The sequence below is a fragment of the Lepisosteus platostomus genome, chromosome 4 (assembly GCF_059453375.1).
Source record: "Lepisosteus platostomus isolate fLepPlt1 chromosome 4, fLepPlt1.hap1, whole genome shotgun sequence".
Classification (NCBI taxonomy): Eukaryota; Metazoa; Chordata; class Actinopteri; order Semionotiformes; family Lepisosteidae; genus Lepisosteus; species Lepisosteus platostomus.
The window spans coordinates 12,222,570-12,244,063 of record NC_142614.1 but is presented as its reverse complement, the minus strand read 5'-3'; the positions used below and the strand labels follow the sequence as shown (position 1 = coordinate 12,244,063).

At 42.3% G+C, this 21,494-nt stretch overlaps 1 protein-coding gene across 1 annotated transcript; it reads right to left on the bottom strand.

The window, feature by feature from the left end:
- Positions 1-6,717: 6,717 nt before the first annotated feature.
- Positions 6,718-9,104, bottom strand: LOC148672671 (RING finger protein 227-like). The gene is made up of 2 exons (XM_088628508.1): positions 8,529-9,104; positions 6,718-7,850 (listed from the first exon to the last, which is right to left on the bottom strand). Exons 1-2 carry the CDS (start codon positions 9,025-9,027, stop codon positions 7,792-7,794), a joined length of 558 nt encoding a protein of 185 aa, XP_088484634.1. The 5' UTR covers positions 9,028-9,104; the 3' UTR covers positions 6,718-7,791.
- Positions 9,105-21,494: the final 12,390 nt, after the last annotated feature.

The following is a 21,494-nucleotide window of genomic DNA, read 5'->3' as shown; positions in this document are numbered from 1 at the left end:
ACCCTGAGCAAGGCCCTTAACCCCAACTGCTCCAGGGGCGCTGTAAAATGGCTGACCCTGCGCTCTGACCCCAAGCTTCTCTCCCTGTCTGTGTGTCTCATGGAGAGCAAGCTGGGGTATGTGAAAAGACAAATTCCTAATGCAAGAAGTTGTATAGGGCCAATAAAGTGATGTTGTTTTGTTATAATCAGTCAGTTGGTGAGTCAGGTAGTTGTCACCAAAATCAGAGAGAAGGCAAGAAGAGCAATTGCAGGAGGATTTTAAAAAAAGAAAAACACATTGTGGTAACGGTAACACGTATTAGCACGAATTGTCAAATCCCAAAATGCATTAACACATTTAATTGTTAACAATTAAATTAATAACAACAGAACATCACAGTGCCTGATTTAACACGTGCACTTGTGTGTATTGGTTTTAATGGGAACCAGTTCTGCAATAAAGCTGACACCTTAAACTGGGAATTTTAGAACGATGAATTTTTTAAAAAAAAAGCTGTTGTCATCCCTTGGCATGGCTGTCAAAGGGCCTTGTTGTTGACTGTTTTACAAGTCCAGCATGAGAAGTAATTAGAACCGATATTTCCAGTCTGGTATCCAGATACTTTTGTCAGCCTGTACTGATAAATATCGACCCACTTCCGTGGCAACGCGCGTTGTTTGTCTGATGTTGCTAGGCAGGGAGTTCCCTTGTATTTACATTCGGTTTCCTCAGACCCAAACCACAAAGATTCTAATTGCGCCTACAATGAACAAAACATCTTGTTTTTGACAAACTCGCAGTTCTGGTTAAAGGGTAATTCAGGTGCAGTCCGTTGATTTAATATGTACAGTGTGTATAAGGATCCATCTTCCCGTTTTCCCAAAAAGCCTTAGATTCCTGTCTGAGAAACAAACCCAAAGTTTCCAAGAAAAAAAAACTCTCGGAAACTTCGAGAACACAACGAGACATCGATATAGTCAAAGTCACCAACGATCTCCTAATAGCTTCTGATTCTGGTTCTCTTTCCATACTCATCCTTCTTGATCTCAGTGCTGCCTTTGACACTGTTGACCATAACATCTTGCTTTCTCGTCTCGAGACTGTGTTTGGAGTCTCTGACACTGCCCTCAAATGGTTTAAGTCTTACCTCACTGATCGCTGTCACTTTGTCTCTCTCAATGGGTACAGGTCTGAAATTGGTCTTGTCAAGTCTGGTGTCCCTCAGGGCTCAATACTGGGCCCCTTGCTCTTCAGCATTTACATGTTCCCACTTGGTCAGCTTTTAAGATCACATGGCCTCAGCTTTCATTTTTACGCTGACGATACTCAAATATACATCCATACCAAACCCGACACTGATGTGGCTGTCTCTATTCTATCTAATTGCATCTCTGACATAAAAATTTGGATGACTCAAAACTTCCTTCATCTTAACTGTGACAAGACTGAAGTCATGCTTATTGGTACCCCCCATCAACTTCGCAAAGCCAGTCCTGTAACCCTGTCTGTAGATGGCTCTGTACTTGAGCTCCAATCAAAATTGAAAAACCTTGGGGTTATATTCGATTCTGGCTTAACATTCGACCCACATGTACAGCATACTGTCAAAACATCTTTTTTTCACCTCAGAAATATCGCAAGACTACGCCCTATGCTATCATTAACTGTGGCTGAAAAGCTGATCAACATATTTGTATTCTCTCGAATTGACTACTGCAATGCTCTGCTCCCTGGGGTATCTAAATCTACTCTGAACAAGCTGCAGTATGTCCAAAATTCAGCAGCCAGAATCCTGACCAGATCTAGTGCAAGTGTTCACATTACTCCTATCCTGGAGTCCTTGCACTGGCTTCCGGTCAAATTCCGCGTAGACTTTAAAATCCTCATGCTCACCTACAAGGCTTTACATGGCTTGGCACCTCAATACCTGTCTGAACTTTTATCGCCCTACTCCCCACCTCGCAACCTCCGCTCTTCAAATTCTGCCCTCCTTACTGTCCCCCAAGCCCGTCTACATTGTATGGGCGACAGGGCCTTCTCCTGCTATGCCCCCAAGCTCTGGAACTCCTTGCCCAAGGATATTAGAGAGTCACCTTCTCTAAACTCCTTCAAATCCAGACTCAAAACCCTCCTTTTCAGAAAAGCCTTTACTTAACTGGTTCCATTCTTCACCCCTCTGCTCTTCTTAATACCATCTTCCACGGTCTCCTCTATTGTTATTGTTGTATTGCTGTAATTATAATTGTGTCCTGTCTTGTGAAATTTTCTTATTTATTGTTGTAGTCTTCTTATTTATTGTTATTGTCATCCTGTAAAGCGCTTTGAGAAGCCACCTTTAAAGGCGCTATATAAAATAAAGTTTATTATTATTATTATTATTATATACTTCTCCATTTATTTCTTTTTCTAATGTTTCCTCCCCAGAATCCCCAATATTGATGAACAGTTTTACCCAACACAAGCAGTTTAAATTAATATTATGTCTTCACCCAATTAACATGCGTTTAATAAGGCACTTTTTAATTTAGAGGTCTGAACTGTCACCACCACACAGCACGCAACATTTTTTGTCATCCATCAAAACAGACGAAAGCAGACTGCACAGTTTTTTAACCGGCCACAGGCAAAACCCTACGCTATTTCTTTCATATTGTACAACACTGTAAGTACTGTATAGTTCAATGTTTCTGCTGATCCTTTTCCGTAAGATATTGTTTCACTAAAGTCTAAATTGGGTTTTAATGATTTTTTTCCGTAGTTTCGGCCAAGAAACCTGTACTGTCTATGTCATTGTGATATCCTGGATCTTGTGCCTGATTGTGCGATATCCAAAATATTACATTGCCGAAGACAGTACAAGGAAGGTTCTAGGCCAAAACAAACATCTTGCAGGCCGTTTTGTTCCGGTCAGTACTGAGGGAGGGGAAGTTCATGCCTGTACTGGTAGTGTGGGGCGTGGTGGCTAACTGGCTTGTCTCCCAGACAGCGGAGAAAGAGAGCTGCGCCCCCGGTCTGTCTGGAGTCCCCAGCTCTGCTCCTGAAAAGCTTTACTTTGTCAATACAAGCAGTTTTTTTCTGCCCCTATCAATTCTCACTGTTTACAGCTCCGATAAAACATGCGGATCAGGATCTCTCCAAGGGTGCATAAAATGGTAATATTATCAACTTCTAGTAGGTTTTGAGCGTTCACTTGCATAACAACGTCTTACTTCAACCTTTAAAGTATACGCATATTAAAAATAATATTTTTTTCGTGTTTGTGCGAGTACTTGTTTCGTGTTTTACACACTGTTTAAATGATTGTAATGTTCTTCAGAACATCGAGAGCAATTTAAACCATTCGTACTACAAGAAAAGTTTTTTTTCGTCAGCTAACCCTTTATAAACAGTACACGCATTGATATTGAACTACGGTGTTTTGTAGTTTTGAAAGATGACAACATTTGTCAACAATTTGATGTAAACACCAATAAATAGTTGGTAATATGTCTGGATACATGTCACATTGATGTTTTATTCACTCAGAATAGAAACTACTTAATTAGTTTTTTGACAATAATATTGTGACGTAACGGGGGTTCAGGCGGTCGCATTTGCTGCATTGGGTCGGCCCCGCACCGTCGGGGGCTCGAACCCGGGACACCTACGTCACTCAACAGGGACCCAGCCCGGTGAACAAAGAGAGATCTCTCTATAGCCCAGTAGCTGTAGTCCTGCTATCACAGGGAAGGGCGGCGACGTCACCTGCTCTTACACACCCTGATGGCCGTATGCGTTACAATATTATCCTCTCCCAGTCCGTACCGCAAAGGTTACAATTTATGTCTGTTGTTAGTGCAAAGTGAATAAAAAAAGACTATCAGAACTGGCAAGACAGTATAATTAAACAGCCTAATTATCCGAAACCAATGGATTGACTGCGATAAAACACCCCAGAGGTCACAAGAGGTATAATAAAAACCTCAGTCAGCAACATGTGAAAATGCACGTAAAACTCTTTAAGGGTTATAAAGTTCAGATTTAGCCACTACCTGTGAATAAAATAATCACCACGGCCCCGAACTACACTACACAGCACGTTATTCTCAGTCGCTAAAGAAATAAATCAATACTTTCGAAAATGTACATTGTAACATTTGTAGTGGGGTGTAATTTCTCTAATTTTTATCAGGGAGCTGAAAACTGCTGAAGATTAGGTGTGTCAGTTTTCCCAACTTATTATCTTCAAATGTTTTGTTTTCAAACAGTTTTCACAGCGCCTCCCTCTCTGTGGGCGGTCACGGGCCTCCCTGTGCGCGGTTACTAAGGGAGTGTTTTAAAACTTAGCAACAAACAGGCCGGAATGTATGACTAACTGCACGGTTTAAAATACAACCGTGGCGGTGGCGAGGCTTGCCAGGTGTGGTCTGCGCAATGTCGCGGTACAGCTGGTCTCGTTACAAGAGAAACACGGGTCGCTGTTTTTATTCCTCGTGTATTCCCTATTTTACGTAATATTAAAATACAAAAAGGTGCTGTATGACATCATCACCCTGAAGATTTTTCTTCCTTTTGTTACTTTCCCGGTCGTAATTAATCAGTCGTTACTTTCTTGAATATATCTTCTGCAGTTTTTGTGCTTGTTGTGAATTTTCTGCAGCAGTATATGGTATTAGTTTAAGATGCTTCCTATCTCATGCGGATGAGCAACGCTTGTGATCAGTCCCAAGGTCTCCATATGATCTTCCACCTCATGCCCCATGGATATCAGTGCAGTCAACCCACGTATTTTTAAGTTGTGCAAAGCACAGCTGTTCTGACTGGGCTCTTAGAAAGGCCCCAGTGAATCAGAACACAGACATCGTTCTGGCTGAATTCTGCATTGTGGCTTGTGCAGACCAGCTGGTTGGAGTCACATTCACAAGCAGCAGCCTGAGCAATTTGGTGCCAGGCGTGATATGAATGCATAAAGGCAAAGCCCACACCTTAAGTCATACATTCCCACAGTGGTGTGTGGTAAAGATATCTCTAAATAACCTGATAGCTATTTAACTTCAGATCAATAAGTTAAACATTGAGCATGACTTTTATTTTTTAACTTAGTTAAAAGATAAAGTGTTTTTAAAGAAGGATACAGTATGTTGCTTTTTGGAGTCAGAAAACTTGCTATGTTCAGTGCAAGTGTCAGTTTTACCCATTTTTACAGAAGGAGAATCTCAGATACAATAGCAAGTGGAAATAATGAGCTGTAATATGATTTTGTGATACATACAGTATGCCTTGACATTACTGGCTATGATCAAGTTCTGGTGGTGGCACAGTAGCACAGCAGTGAAGCCCTCGGTTTGATTCCTAGGATTCTATCTGTGTGGAGTTTGTATGTTCTCTCCATGTTCATGTGGGTTTCCTCCCATGGCCCACAAACATACTGAGAGGTTAACTGGGCTTCTGGGAAAATTGGGCCTGGTGTGAATGTGTATGTGTGTCTGTATCTGAGTGTCTGCCCTGTGATGGACTAGCATCCTGTCCAGTGTGTATCCTGCCTTCTGGCCATTATTTGCTGGGATAGGCTCTGGCTCCCCATGAACCCTGGTATTGGATAAAGAGGTTGGAAAATGGAAGGATATAGCTCTGGTCAGAAGTAATAGTAAAGTCTTAAAAAGAGGTATTTGTTTTTAAAATGACATGGAACTCCTTACATTCTAGAATTCCCTTCACAGCATTATTGTCATAGTCTAACACTCTCCTAATACAGATTGAGATAAAGTGATGGTTTAGTGCAGTATTGTTCAGTAAAAGATAATGACCATATTTTTTACATGAAACCACTCTTACCATAAAACTCTTATGAGTCATGCTATGTGTGCTGTTACAGTACGCTATGTTTCAGAGTTTGGTTGTGTCCCATACTTTTTTCTTGAGTTGATGCATTTTAGTAGGTCCATTCAGAAGCTTCAGTATGTGTGACAACATCAACCTTAGTGTATTGGCTAAGCTAGATCATTTCCTAAATTAAACCTAACAGTGCAGTACCAAATCAGCTCCAGATCAAACTAACGCAGATCTTGACTACAGTGAACCCGGTCAGCACCTGCTCAAACTGAGCTCTGACATCATCCTCTTGGCATTTGAACAATTTGAATTATGAGGAGTATATTATACTACATGTTTTTGCAATGAGCACTTCTGGACCTTGATAAACCTGTGTGGATATGCTGAATTGATTAATTAAGCACCTTCAAACTGCTCCATGTCATTCTCAGCCTTTGTGGTTTCAAATGGCTTCTACAGTGCTGAACAACACAAGTGTTTGCTGGTACAAAAATAAACAATTTAATGAGGCATGAAATTAGGAGACACGGGCACAAGGCTGGTTTGAAGTGATCTTTGGTTTTGTTTTTTCCTCGAATATTCATGAAGTGTTCTGAAAACTAATGGCAATATTGGTCATTCTTGGCCTTCACAAAACACCCGAAGGAACAAACATACAATAGATGTTTTGGAAAGGTTTGGGGAGCGCGTGAGTCTCCGGGAATTGGAAACAGATTTCCAGGGGATACTGGTCTGGATACGAGAAATGGCCGAACCTGTATAGGATGAAGCGGGTAGGAAATGGATGATTTTCCTCGTATGGGGCGGGTATCCAGAGCAACGCTCAGAGCAACGGGTTTTGCCGAAAGCGCCAGTCTCAAAGACGCACGGGACTTTGGCGCTGTAATATTAAAATCCATATAATAATAACAACAACAACGTAGGCATATTTTAAAAATACATTTTTATTACAAAATTATATTTAGCTAATACAAATATTGCTGCACACACCTTTAACAAAATAAATTACGATACCTATATACAGTAACTTAAATTACATACTTGTCAAACAATGCTTCATCTATAAAACAAGATGACACAAAGAGGAGGACAAGACCACACAAACCAGTCTCACAGCTTTCACGTTTAGATTTTCTCCTCAACGTCATCCTTGCACATTCCACAGTTTAGACTAAAGGTCGGCGTTGACGTCATGTTACTTTCGCGGCTGGCTTTCCCCGTATGTCTGAATAAACATAGCGTACATTTCAGCACACGATAAGCAGTCTTGCCCACGGGAGACATAAATACCACTGGGTTTCAGTGGCTTCTACTTGACTAGTGCACACAGATACCTTCTCAAACTTGCCATTTGAAGTATAAGCAATGTGCACGTACATCATGAACTCTTGCCAGTTAACGTTTGGGATATTAAGGACACAAACACAATGGAAGATTCGCTTCTAACTCAAATACCACTTTTCTTAAAATTACTTTTAGTGTGGATGTTCAATATTTCCCCAAGGCTTTAGGTCGTTGTTATCAAATAAAGTCGGACCCTTTCGCATTGTACATCACTTCTGTTAGACTATACAGAGCCAGCGTTTACTAACATTTCTAAAAAAATAGTGCTTACGTGTATACACGGTAATTTCTAAATGCATTTTTCTGAAAATGTGAATTAAGGTTAGTTTCTGTTTCTTGTCTCTTAGTTCATTTTAAATTAACCTTTTAACTTGACTTGATTGTAGTACAATTATACCGCTGTCTTGCCAGTCTGAAGAATCCCACTTTCCTGTGAGTATCTGTACTTAACATTCTCATTCTGAGAGCTTGAAACACTGAAAACGGTTGACAGCTGCCTTAAAGAAAATAACGCAATGCTATAGCGCAAACAGTCCCGACCCACCAGGCATATCTCCAGGACGCTTTCTAGTGCATATTTCACCACAGGTTAGAAAACCGTGTTGTGACAGGTGCTGTGCGGCGTAGTGGAGACAGTGATCAGCCTATGCACGCTCACATCATCGTGTAGCAGGTCATCAGTGCTATGTCCTTCAGGTCTTCCGATGTGCAGTCTGTAGAGACAGAGAAACCGTGAGATTAATTTTAAAATTTAAACCACAGATCTATTGTTCTGGAACAAATATAGAAATTGGGAAGCAGGAGTACGCCTACGCGGGCTTGTCCGGTTGTGCTTTATTTTAGTATTTATTATTTAATCCCTACGCTTCTATTTATGTCATAAATGTATCACAGAGGAGCTAAAACTCTTATATCCGTATGTATACTTACACAACCCGTTCAAGCAGGGACGGCGCAATGTTTTACCATTAGAAAATTGTTAATAAAATATCACGAATGCCATCTACACTGACGTCACAGGTCCAAAGTTTCTGTGCTATAGTAGGACCTACTGTACATTAACTCACAACTCTTTCTCTCGCATGACCCGCCCTTATTTCAAATGAATGAACATTTTCTTAGCTGAAAAACCTTGTGAAAAAGGATACCTCGTTTAGAAAGCCTACACAGGATTCTATGTGTTGAGCATTATAGCCTAACTCGAGGAACTCATAACTTAGAATGAAGTTATAAATGGCATCCAAATGATCGGTTTGCGTTTGTACAGCTAGTGCTGTGATGTAAGCTAGTCCAAGCGAGAGTGGGCATATTCTCGCAGTTAGCCAGGAGGAGTTGTATCTGTGTGTTATTACACTGCGTGGAATCAGTTCGGACATTTCGCGGCTACTTACGGATTCCACGCTGTGTGCCGCTGCTAGTGCCCGCGCACTTCTTCCAAAAGCGCTTGATGGACCTCCAGAGTTTGCCTTTTCTGGACAGGGGGGCGTCGCTTTCTTCTCCGGCTGTGCCACAGGGGTCTCTTTCTGGAGGAGCATCACTCGCTCCCTCTTCTTCGGCGTCTTCCCCATCGCTTTGACCGTCGTATCCGTGCAGCACCCCGGCCACCTCCATCCGCTCCAAAACCGCCTCGTCCACCCGGAGTTCTCGCCGGACGCCGGAGGGGCTGGAGACCGACGTGGAACGCCGGCAAAGCGGGCAGACAATGATCGCCGTGTCGCACCGGGGGTCCTCTCGCCGGGTCTCGTCCTCTACTGAGAGGTGTTTGGGACTGAGGGCTAAGGTGAACAGGCACCTCTCGCAAAAAGTGTGGCGACAGCTCAGCTCCCTGGGACAGCGGCGACCGGTGCTATACGCTCGGTAGCAGATCCCGCATTCAAGTTCAGTGCACATCGTTCCGGCAGCCTCTACAAGTCAGTAGTATCAGCAGCTCCGACCGTGTCTCTCTTTGGAACTGAAGCTCTTTCGCGTTTTTTTAAAGTGTGGTAGGAGGAGGGCAGGGCGAGCGAGCGAGGGAGGGTTTTGAAAAGGTAGTTCCAACAACGAGTACTTACACCACCCGCCCATAGCAAAATTACCTCACCGCTCGGCAGACAACAGACAACCTGACTGAAGAGCGTCTTGCCAAACAAAACAGAGCCAAGTTCTGTTGGCTTGCCTCAAGTCGCCGGTTTTAAGATGGAACCGCATTTCCTTATTCTAATCCCGAGAAACGCTGTGCTTAAAAAGAGCACAGACAAAACAACGTACCTGTTAAAGTTCAGTTCATTCTCTGAAAGGGTTTCCCTGTCTGTCTGCGTTATGTGTCAACCTTTGGTTAGGTCAAAAACGGACACAGAAACTTAACTGTCACAACTTACAACGCAAGGCAACAGCATTTTATATGAGCTGATGTGTAACATGGAGCTGGGTTATTAGCATTTTAAGAATGGTTTCTATGAAATTAAACACCTGGTCTAGATGTTGAAAAATAATGATTTTACTTCCGCTCTTTTTTCAAGTGGGCTCGAAATTCATCGCTCTATAGTCAATACCATCGCTAACGTCTGCTACACGCAGTAGAAGACTTTAGCTCCAAGGTAATGGTAAGTCATTAGAATGATGTAAAAGAATGGTACAGTGGGAGCCTGGTGAAAGTATTCAGTCATGTTGTTAATGCTGATGCCCCAGAAACTCTTGAGTGATTATGAGGTGATTCTCTAGCTAATCTTTGGAGAAAAGACTGCAGTTAATGAGCTCTTTTATCACATCAGACTTCCTGGAGGTGTCTTGCCCCTATTCCTACTGAGGTGTTAATGTCAGTCTTGGCCTCTGGTTTAGTTGTCTGTGTGAATACTCGTGCTGTGTAAAGACCAGTAGAACCGCATCAGGGTCATTTCCTAAGCACTTGGGCCTGCAGCAATAAATTAGCAGTAGTTAGCTATAGGACCCCAACCACCAGCCCTCTGGAAATACCAAAGATCTTAAGGTAAATGCAGAGTTGTCGTTTGTACTAATATGTTAACAGTCAAAAGGTACTCGAAACCACCCTCTTTGTATTAAAAATTTAATTTGGGCCAATTTATTTTTATGTTTGATATTTCCTTTATAAAAACATTATGGTCCAGAAATGCATATGTGTTACAGTTTTACATATGACTAACTATCTGACCTCAGATTTGTAACCTTTTTTCATGATCTCATATTCGTCTATGCATTGGGTACAAAATAAATTCTTACATTTCGGAAATGAACTTGACTATAGTAGAAGGGTTTTACATGGAAAATACAGTGTAGAGGTCCTTAAACTGCAAGCATGTCTTTCGAAGCTGGATAGCACATTATCTCGAAGCCTGTGTAGAATATGAATATGAAGTCTAATGGTGATAGAACAGAATGTACACTGTGAATCAACAGTACCCTTTCCAAAGGCTTTCTGTTGACAGATTAGCTAAAACCAAACGCTCCCCATTGCTTAGTTTTCTAACAGTGCCCTGCTGAGAACATCATGGTAGCACAATCATGTCGCCACCCTGCAGTGCTGGAGCTCGGGGTTCAATTCCAGAATTGGGGTGCTGCCTGTGTGGAGTTTGTATGCCCTCTTTTTGTTCAGGTACAGTAGGTTTCCTCCCACAGCCCAAAGACATACTGGTAGGCTTCTGGGAAAACTGGTCCTGGTGTGAGGGCGTGCTTGTCTGTTCTGTTCTGTATGTGTGACCCTGAATTGGAAGAAGTGGACATAAAATGGATGGGTGTAAGTGTAAAGAGGAGTCCCTTGAAGTTCTCCAGCAAATGTTAACATGACGTTTATTTAAAAAGACTTTGACCGTTGTTCTGAAGAGTTTAAAGCAGGAGCACCGCTGTGCAGCCTGGGATTTCTCCCCATCGAGGCGCCCCAAGGTGCCGTGAAGAGACGAATAATTTCCCCGATTCTCCGCCCGACCTCTTACTGGTGATGGAGGCAGTAAGAGAGCTTCAACCTCTGACCCCCGACCCCATCCGGAAAGGCGAAGCAATAATTTGTAAAACCGTCGTCAGGACTGACCCGATTCGAGTCCCTGCAGAGGAAGAAACAGTGTCCTAGCTCAGCCTGTTTTGCTGGGCGGGGGATGAACACTTTCAGCAAAACACTGTAACGCAACGGGGGCTCAAGCGGGCGCCCTTGCCGCATTAGGTCGGCCCCCCATCGTCCTCAGCAGGGACCCAGCCCGGTGAGCCAAAGAGAGATCGTGTTACAGCCCAGTAGCTGTGGTCCTGCTATCACAGGGAAGGGCGGCGACGTCACCTGCTCTGGTACGCCGGCTCTTACACAGTACCTGTCGGCCGTAAGCGTTACAATACGTTTAACGTTAAATGTGCGCAGAGAAGTTCTACTGGGCCAGTAGGACCATGTCGCATGAACCCGGTAAGCACCACGAATTCTGTAAGAAACTAAGAGCATGTGACACCTCGCAAAATAGAGCAGGCCTATTAAACCCATCGTGCGCGATATCACTGCTTGCAAAAATCAATAGTTTTACAAAAGAGACTCCAGCCAGATTTTATTTTGCTAATAGGCTTCTTTTTCTGCGGTGAACCAACTTCCAAATACCCTAGAAACTACATCATTCACGGGACAAACGCCCAAATCAATGTACTGACAGAAAGCAGAAATCTCGCGCACGTGGAATTCCCCAACAAAAAAAAAAATCCGATCTTTAGGCGCCGAAAAGAAAATCCCCTATAAATCCAGGAAACAATCGAGTTTGATTGATGAACTATTTCTCATTATTAAAAAAATAAATAAATCGCCTTTCTCCTCATCACAAATTCGTCAGCACTCGGTTTGCAGCTACAGGAAAATAACTTTCAAAGTCAGTTAGATACAGAGAAACACTTAAATGATTTACATTCCCCCACAGCGGGCATTCCAAAATTGAGAAATGTTATAATTTAATATTAATTTGTGTACTCTGCAAATGTAATAATTTTCCGCACTTGGCTGGCTAGGTTTTACTTCTGTTTAATCTGATTCGTTCCTCTCTGGTTGTCTCGTTTCTTCGTGTCACGCGTGGCTCTCCCGAGTTAGGATCAGAGCAAACCAAACACTCAAACCAAATGAGATAGTTCACGGGCGCCGTCAACTAGGAGAGCGATAGAGAGGCACTCCGTTACTGAGACGGGAACAGGCGTGAAGCCATTCACCTCCGATCCACCTTAACTGCGGTAGAGGAATAAAAAACAATGAACGTTAAACAGGATTAGCGTGGACTCCTGCAACTTCCGCTCCAACCGATTTGTACCGCTTTCAGTGAAACCTCAAGAAAGGTCAAGTAACGCTCAACCGTGATGTAATGCGTTCAGCAAAGAATGGTGCTGTCATCACCTCGTCTGCGCGCACTGTAGGCTAACATACTGTACCACTGCTTCCGGCACACCTGATCGCAGGAATCCCAAAGATATAAAAGCGAGACTTTCAAGCGTTGTGAGCAAGCGCATTATTTTCTAAGCCCCAGTAAACGCCTTGGCATTTTTCTATTCTGTCTAATTAAATTAGAAATATCCTACCTATTAAACCGAGCGCTTGTTTCCAGTTGTACAGTCTTTTGAAAAAGAAAAAAAAACGTTTTTTGCATCTTTCTTTGAACTTATCCCTGTGAAGAGCATCTGTAAACAATAGATACTGTACATTTCAGTCTTTTTCATAATGTGTAACAGATGTCCTACGGTAAAAGTGATGTAAAAGGAAGCAAATGGAAATGCCTCTGAAAATCTGAAAACGTTTCTCAAGTGATTTATTGATGTAAAAAGTATTATCTAAATCAGTAAAAAAACAACAACACAATCTGTTCTAGGTCTTTCCGGTGCTAAAATAAAACTCCCTGTAGCACCCTAGGTCTCAACAGGATTTGTATTTGATCTAGTTAATCAGGAAAAACAATCACATTTCCGAGTCTTGGCTGAGCTAGTCCAACAGGAAAGGATTGGTTAATACAGGAAAAAAATACGACTGACTACAGAGGATTACTTAACTTTTGGGAAATGAATATGCTGTTTTACTGGGAAATTACAATAGCTGACCAATAAATATTTACCATATCAGTTAGAGGTCCTGGGTTTTGTAATGGAGGGTTGCAGGTTCAAATCCCAGGGGCACAGTTGTATTTTAAACAAGGTAACTCAATCTGATAAAATTCCATCCACTATATATATATAAATTGGCCTCAAGAAACGAGTGTTTGTTCTTAATTGACTTGTCTGTTCAACTGAGGCATAAAAAATGTTTAGATGTGCTGTAGGTTGTCCCACAGTAGTGTGCACTCTGATATTAGAGAAAGGTAGAATAATACATCAAAATTGTGTTTTTTATGAACCACAAAATAACCGGACTTGTATTTATCAACACATTAAATAAAAAAGCATTTGAAAATGATTTTTAGAAACAACATGGTGTTTGAAGAGAGAGAGCATTTTGCAGTAAAATCAGCGGTCAACGACACAACGAAGGACACAAACCTGTGTGTTCAAAACATTATTTAATCACTATTTTTTTCTGTCTAATTTTGACAGGTCTTTTTAGGGTGTTTTACAATGAGAACGTAATATATATATAAAACATAAAATCTAAACAGGCTACATGGACCTAAAGACCTCCTGACATTTGCAACCATTCTTATTTTGTTAGGTGAAACCTCAGAGTTTACATATTTACAGTAATATTTAGGGAATTCAAGAAATTCAGATTTCTTATTATTACACAGTGTTCCACTGAAACATAAACATGGCACATCCTATAACAGTGACCCCACTGACCAATTTGACCTAATCCAGTATTAAACTGACATGCAACAAAGTCACTGGTTTTTACAACAAAGTCATGTCAGAAAAAGCCCAAGTCCTTCCTTTCCTACAGAACTTCATTCAATCAGATGAAGAGTTTTAAATATGTGGTGAATGCAAAGACTTCTGGGAAGGATGTTTCTCATGACAAGAGGACAGAAATCATAGCTTAAGCAAATGAAGACCACTCCATCCATCCATTTTCTTAGCACGTCTTCCAATTGAAGGTCGTAGGGGAGCCAGAGTCTATCCCAGCAAGCGACGGGCGCAAGGCAGTGTTCACCCTTGATGGGATGACAGTCCATCGCAGGCAAGACAGACACACAGACAGGAAGGCATGCATTCACGCTGAAGACCAATTTCCCTAGAAGCCACTTAACCTACTAGTATGTGGGATGAATCCCATGTGAAACATATCAATCCACATGGAAAACATATCAACTCCACACAGACAGCACCCCAGGTTCAGAATTGAACCCAGAGCCCCACTGCTATGAAGTTTGCAATGCGAATCACTATACCACCAAACACCCTTTCAGCTGACATTATTAACATTAGTCAACATTAGTATTCACCTTCTTTGCTATGACAAACCTATATTAGCCCAGGCGCACAAACGTACTTTGACAAGTAACACAACTGATCATTAAGAGAGGAAAGTATATTGGCTGATTGGGATGTCCCTCCAAACTAAGCAGCTGGGCGAGGAGGAAACTGGTGAGGAATACTCTGTGAGTCCAAGGGATGCTTTGAAAGAGCTGTGGAGTTCAGTGTCAGAGATGGGAGAAAATATCCCTGTGGGTCAAAGCTGGTCTGTACGACAGAGTGACAAGAAGGAGACCGTTTCTCTGAAAAACAACATCTCAAACCTCGCTTGGGTTTTTCAAAAAAACATTTAATTGCTCTTTCTGCTACAGATGTGTGGCAGAAGGTTGTGTGGTCAGAAGAGACAGAACTGGAACTTTTTGCATGGCACAGTATGCACAGCATTTAGCATTATACACCAGCGTTTCCCTCTGTTCCCAAAACTCTTTCCTTTATGATTCTAAAAATATAACGTGTGTACGTGTGTATTTGCATTGTGGAAATTCCCCGTTTTTTCCTTGTTTTCAGCTTGTAAAAAACTCCTAAGCCTTTGAGTGGGAAAACACTGATACTGCTTTACAGAACAAAGCTCGCCAGGCAGTCTGCCAAAGTAACTGGATCTGCAGAGAGTGCAGTAACTGCTGACTCACCACAGACCTGGTGAGAGGTGACGTATGGGCTATTTCATTACTTTTTGCAATGTGCACATAAACACACAGTATATTATACATATTGTAGGCCTAAACGTCAATTTCACACCAGTCTGAGTTCTTGCAGCAGCTGCAGTAAACAGTGTATTGTTGGAAACCTCTTTTTGGGTTGTGTTGTGTTGTTAGAGAGCTACGTTTAAAACATTTGAAGGGGGACGTAAAACCTTATTGAAGGGTGTAAATGTACATATTGCATATATCCAGCACTTCGATATTACTACTTACCCAAACTGTGGAAGCTATTAGAGTAATTGCAGGGATCTGTTAATTCAGCCCTCAACGAAAGTTACGTTCAGGCAGAATAAAGTAGACTTGCTTCAGCAGCTTAATCTACAGTATATATCAAAGGACAGGACCAACTCCCGTCAACAAGCCATGAAGCAGGACAACCCCTGCAACAGGCAACACGACAAGCGAAATGACCGCTATTATATTTCAAAGGAGAGGACTAGAAGTAGTGACATATCAAAGAACAGGACAAGCACCCCGACTGTGAAACAAACGTCTGTGTTCTGTGGGGCAGACATGACGTGTGTTGCTGTACATATTGAGCTCAATAGAAACTGGATCTGCACAAAACTGTGTCCTGCTCCTCCAATGAAGAATTTTCCACAACAACAATAATATTACTGCAGCTTCTGATGCGGAAGTATAGTTAAATGCTGTTTTCCAGTTTATTTATTGTTTTAAACATCTTGTGTTATATGTTTATGGGATTTTTTGATGTGCAAGACAAATTCCCTTAGGAGCAATCAAGGTTAATTCAATGCAATGCGATGTGATTCATTCAATTCAAAAGATTGCTAGCTATGTGAATTGGAGCCTTTAAATTGTTCCTGAGTGAATGCATCCTACAATACCAGGACAGGCTGTGAGTTACCAAGCTTGCTACCCTTGTATTGTTATATTCATTACATACAGATCTGCACTCATATCATAGCATAACTGGCCATAAGATTTAAATTTGTAGCTGCAGTTTATATTGTCTTCTGTTGTAATATTTGGTGTGATGCTCAGGCAATAACTTCAGTACCTTCAGTAAGCTGTGTCAGATACCCCTAAAGACTGATTACAAGCTATATAATTACTGACGGCTTGAGTACAAGCTAAGCAGCACATTCATGGTGAAGTCAGTCCTCTGTCTGGCAGATCAGCAAGATGCAGTGTGCCGTATCATCAGGTCTGCAGGATAGCTCTTGTTTGAGGAGATTCCTGTTTCCACTTGCTGTCAGCCCACAGCTAATATTCTGGTAAAAAGAGACTCGTGTATCGACAAATTTCAATCCCTGGAGCTATGGAATGCTTTCCCAAATTTTACTATAGCATCCTGGGATGAGATCAACAGACACCTCCACATTCATAATGCATTACAAGGAAATAATCTTTCCCCTCAAGGCCAGAAATCCCCAATGCAATCCATCTATTTTATTAACACTCCATCTAATTCAGGGTTGTGGGGGAGGTGGAGCCTGTCCCAGCAAGTAACGGGCTCAAGGCAGGACACGCAGGACAGCAGTCCATCACAGGGCAGAAACACAGACAGAAAACACACACACTCGCACCAGACCAAGATCAGTATCCCCAGATTCCAGCTAACCTACTGGCTTGTCTTTGGACTCTGAGAGGAAACCGACGTGAACATACGAAAACCACACAAATAGCACCCCAGGAATTGAACCAAGGGCCCTAGTACTGAGAGGCAAATTATACTTCTTAAAAGTACTGGTGTGGAAATGAATGCTAATTCTCGCTTCTTGTCTACATGTAGCAGTAAATATTTGGCTTTGATTCTGCTCTTGGACTAATTCATCTCCATTCTCCAGCTGGTGGCTGAATGTCTGGAAGAGCTGGATAGTGGTAACACATGTATTGAAGAAAGAAAAAACAAGGGATTAAAGACAAACTGCAACTACAGAAAAGTGTACTGTTCCCTTTTCTTCTACACCTCTCGTGTTTACATGTGACCCTGCCCTGTAAATCCTAAATAAGGCTGAAGTCTATGATCTTCCCTCCTTGGTAGCCTAGTTATTGTACTGAATCAGTTGTTTCATCAATCAAAACAATTGACTACCTTACTGACCTCTGATTACTTTTAATCTGATGTCTCAGAGCTAGGATCTTCCAGGGAGATTCTCCAGATTAATGGCCTATAAGAATAAAATAAAAAGCTGTGCTCTCACCTGTTATAGAACATTCATTTCAGTGGAAAATAAAATGGACTTGCAAACAGGATTGACTTTTTTTGTTTGGTATGTTGAACCTGTGGCTATTTTACACCCACCTGTGCTATAATCCAAAATCACACTCAAGGTCAGGCCCAAAAGTGAAGCCCAGAAAACAGCTGCCACAGCGCCCTCTTGTGGTCAGGAGGTGCCCTTATCTCTCCACCATTGAAATACAATGGTGTCTTACCAATTCCCCATAAATTACAATTTTTCTATCACCAATTATTTTTAGCAAAATGTATTTGTGGAAACTTGTATATTGCTGTTGTTCTGTGAAGATGTATGGAAAGTAGTTATTAGTAGCTGTTAGAGGTTTTTGCTTGTAATTGGCCCCAGTATATACTGCCACTTGTAAAGTGTTCTGTGTCGGCTTGTTGTTAAGGGTGCTATACCAACACAATATTGATTTATTGCTTAATTAATTGGTTGGTTGATTGGCTGATAGATTGGTCAATTGATAAATGGATTGGTTGATGGATGAACGGATGGATGGATTGATTGATTAATGGAAATAAAACTGATCGAAATAAAACTGGCAAGTCTTATGATGGAAAGGAGAGAAAACAAAGCAGATTTCTTAAATCCACTGAAAGTCCATGAAGTTCACCTTCCTACCTTTTGGCAGTCAGCAGCTCTATCACCCTGCAGCTCACAACTGGCAGCCCACTAAAGCTCCGCAGGTGTGAGCATGGTCAGTCCTGGATGAGAGACCTCCTGGGAAAAACTAAGGTTGCTGCTGGAAGTGGTGTGAGTGGGACTGGTAGGGGGAGCTCACCCTGTTTTCTATGTGGGTTCAATTGTCCCAGTATAGTGATGGGGACACTATACTGTAAAAAGACACTGTCCTTGGGATGAGATTTTGTGAATGTCTGTGTTCAGTAAAAATTCCAGGATGTTTCTTGAAAAATGTAGGCGTGTTACCCTGTTTACCAATCATGGCTTTCTAATAATCCCCATGTATCACTCTGTTCTCCTCCCCACGAGAGCTGGTGTGTGGTGAGAGTACTGGCGCACTATGACTGCTGTCACATCATTCAGTCAGGGACTACATAGTGGTGGTGGAGGGGAGTCCGAATTACCTGTAAAGTGCTTTGAGTGGAGTGTCCAGAAAAGTGTTATACAGTATAAGTGTAGGGAATGCTATTATTATTCTTTGGTGTTCCAGGCCTGCCTGACAGGAGAGAGGATCCACTGTGAGACATGAACAAGGTGACTGTTTATTAACCCATGTGGGTCTTTTCAGTCTGTGCTCCCTCTGCTTCCTGGGCAGGGATGTCAATCTGCTAGGCTGTGGAGTCTGAAACAACAGGCCCTGGATCAGCCGCCCACTCCTGAGAGGAAGCTGGCAGGGCTCCCAGTTTGCTCAGTGGCTGTGTGTCTCCCTGCCCCTGTGAGAAGTTGTCAGGAAGTGCTGACGCTGGCTGACTCAGGGGAAACTCTGTGATGTCATCGGACTGAGGTCCAGCGAGTTGACCGCTGTCAGTCAGCTGGCAGGATACTCGCTCCTGAGAGGCACGTCAGCTCACCACTGTAAAATAACAGCACCGGCAGCGATAAGCCCTGACAGGATTCAACTAGATTTTGGAGAAGCTGACCTGTTTTCTAATTTCTCTTTTGCGGAAGTGTGGTGACATTTTACCAGTGTTTTGTTCACTTCTGTTTCCATTTCAGAAGCTCAGATTGTGTTGTTCAGTCTGCAAAACACACAAATTGCCCGTATTCATGTATCACACTAACCGTCACCTGTTAGGTGACCTCTTAATACCTAAATATTTAATATCCCAGTACTAACACTAACAATTTCATTTCCTTGTCAGGGTTATCATAGTGGGATGTTTCTTTTCTTCATCATATCCGGGAGCTGATTTTTATTAAGATTACTGCTTGCCAGGACAATGCACATGAAATTTTAACCATTTTCAATGAAATTTTAACTCTTAATTTATGTACCTTCTAAGAAAGCTGCAACCTTCTCTCCTGGTACCGTACGTCCGATACTACCAATAATGTTAGTGACAACTGTAGATTTTGTACCTGTTGTGATTATTGCTTATTTTTCACCTGCAAATAGAAGAGAAAAGCAAGTCCTTCGAAAAAAGGATTAAAACACATCCCTTCGGAGTAGTAAAAAAATGAAAACCCAATAAAAGAAGGAGAATGTACGGTAAAGAGAATATATTGTAAATGTATTCTCTTAAATAAGCAGGTTAAAAGGGTATTAAAAGGCCAAGAGACAGATGCTGAGCAATCATGCAGTGGAATTCAAATGAGGAGTTAGAAGTCCTGTCAGCACTACAACAGTAAATGAACCATTATGGGTAAAATAAAATGTAGCTGGGAAAACCATGGTAAATGTCTAGGCAAGGAAAGGGAAACAGCTGATGTACTAAACTCAGGTGTTCATTGAGGAAGAGGTCAACAACAGGCCTCGAGCACTGCAAGGAAAGAATTCCACTGGATGATATCGGCATAGAAGAGGGAGAAATGTTTTGGTTAACAGAAACACTCGAGATGAGTAGATCCAGAGGGCTCAATGGCATCTTCCCAGCTGTACTCAAGGAAACGAGAGATGCTCTTCAGAAGCCATTGATTGATTGACTCAGGGACTGGAGAATTGCTAATGTAGCACCCATCCACAAGGGTGACCCAACTGATGCGAGCAATCATAGACCAGTACGTCTGACGTCTATTGCATGTAAAGTAATGCAAACAATTATCTGAGCTAAAGCAGGGGAGAGAGCTAAAATGGCCACACAGTGCTCCTTCAGTGGTAATGCTGCTGAAGAATAAAGCCTGAGGAACTTAAGTCACAGCCCCATTGTGATAAAATACATTCTCACCAGGTGTGCCCTGCTTTGAGCCTGTTTCTTTCCGGGACAGGCTCTGGCTCCCCTGTGACCCTGAATTGGAAGAAGAGGTTAGAAAACGGTTGGATGGTTGAGGTGACTGACTGGCCAGCATGGGAAAGCAGAGATGATGCCCTTTCTTATTGGCAAACAGACAATCATTCAGTCATCCAGCCATGGCAGACGCTGAGAATCCTCCAACAGGTTGCAATAAAAACCCCTCTCAGCCTCTGCTGGGACTCAGAGGAGTGGGAGAGTGTCATGATCGCAACTCCTCCTCTTAAGGGCGCTCCAGCCCTTCCTTGTTCTACCTCATTCCCCACACCTGTTCCTTATTCCAGCCTCTCCTTAGTTCCACCTTAAAAGCCAGATGTAGACGTTACTCGAGGTTCCTCTTTGAATCCCGTTTCGTGAGAGCCCGGGTCCTGCAGCGTCTGGCTCCGTTATGATTTTAACTTTCTGTTCCTGATTCCCCCCGCCGGTTCCTGTTCCTTATTCCCCCCGGATGGATCGCCTGGCCATGGACTTTTGCCTCTGTTTTTGATTACCCATTTGGATTTTCTATATGGATTGTTCGCCCCGGACTCACTTTCCCTGGACACCTGCACTCCTTGGACACGCCCCCTGTCTCCAGACCCTCTCCTGCATGACTTTTTCCCCAGTGCTTCCTCACAATTCCGGATCGTGTTGTCTGCATAGGGCCCGGAAAGAACTGTTTCATGACAGAGAGACTGATGTTACAGACCAGCTTGGCTACTGGGCAGTTGTATGTTTTCTGTTTTATGCTAAGGGACTTCATTCTAGAATTCTGTTCTAACTTTTTCAGTAGTTGGGATTTAGATCTGGCTACCTGGCTACTGTTTGCTGCCCATTTCTAATCATCAGCCTTGAGTTCTGGTGCTTAGTCTCTCAAATTGTGTTAATGAGCTTTCTTATGAACATTGCCCTGCCAATTAATGTGGTTAATTGCCATTTTTATTATTCTAGCTGGCTTCTGTAATTTCAATTAATTGATCTAGTTATATTTTTTACTGTACAACTGTTTTCTTTGACTTGTTTTCGCTGCACTTGACAATAATAGCAACAGGACTAACAAATTCAGATGCCTTCAACAGCTGTTTTGCTAGTCTGACAGCCTGTTCAGACCAAGATTAATTATAAAGTGCAGTATAGCATTCTCAGGGTCTAAGCGGTAC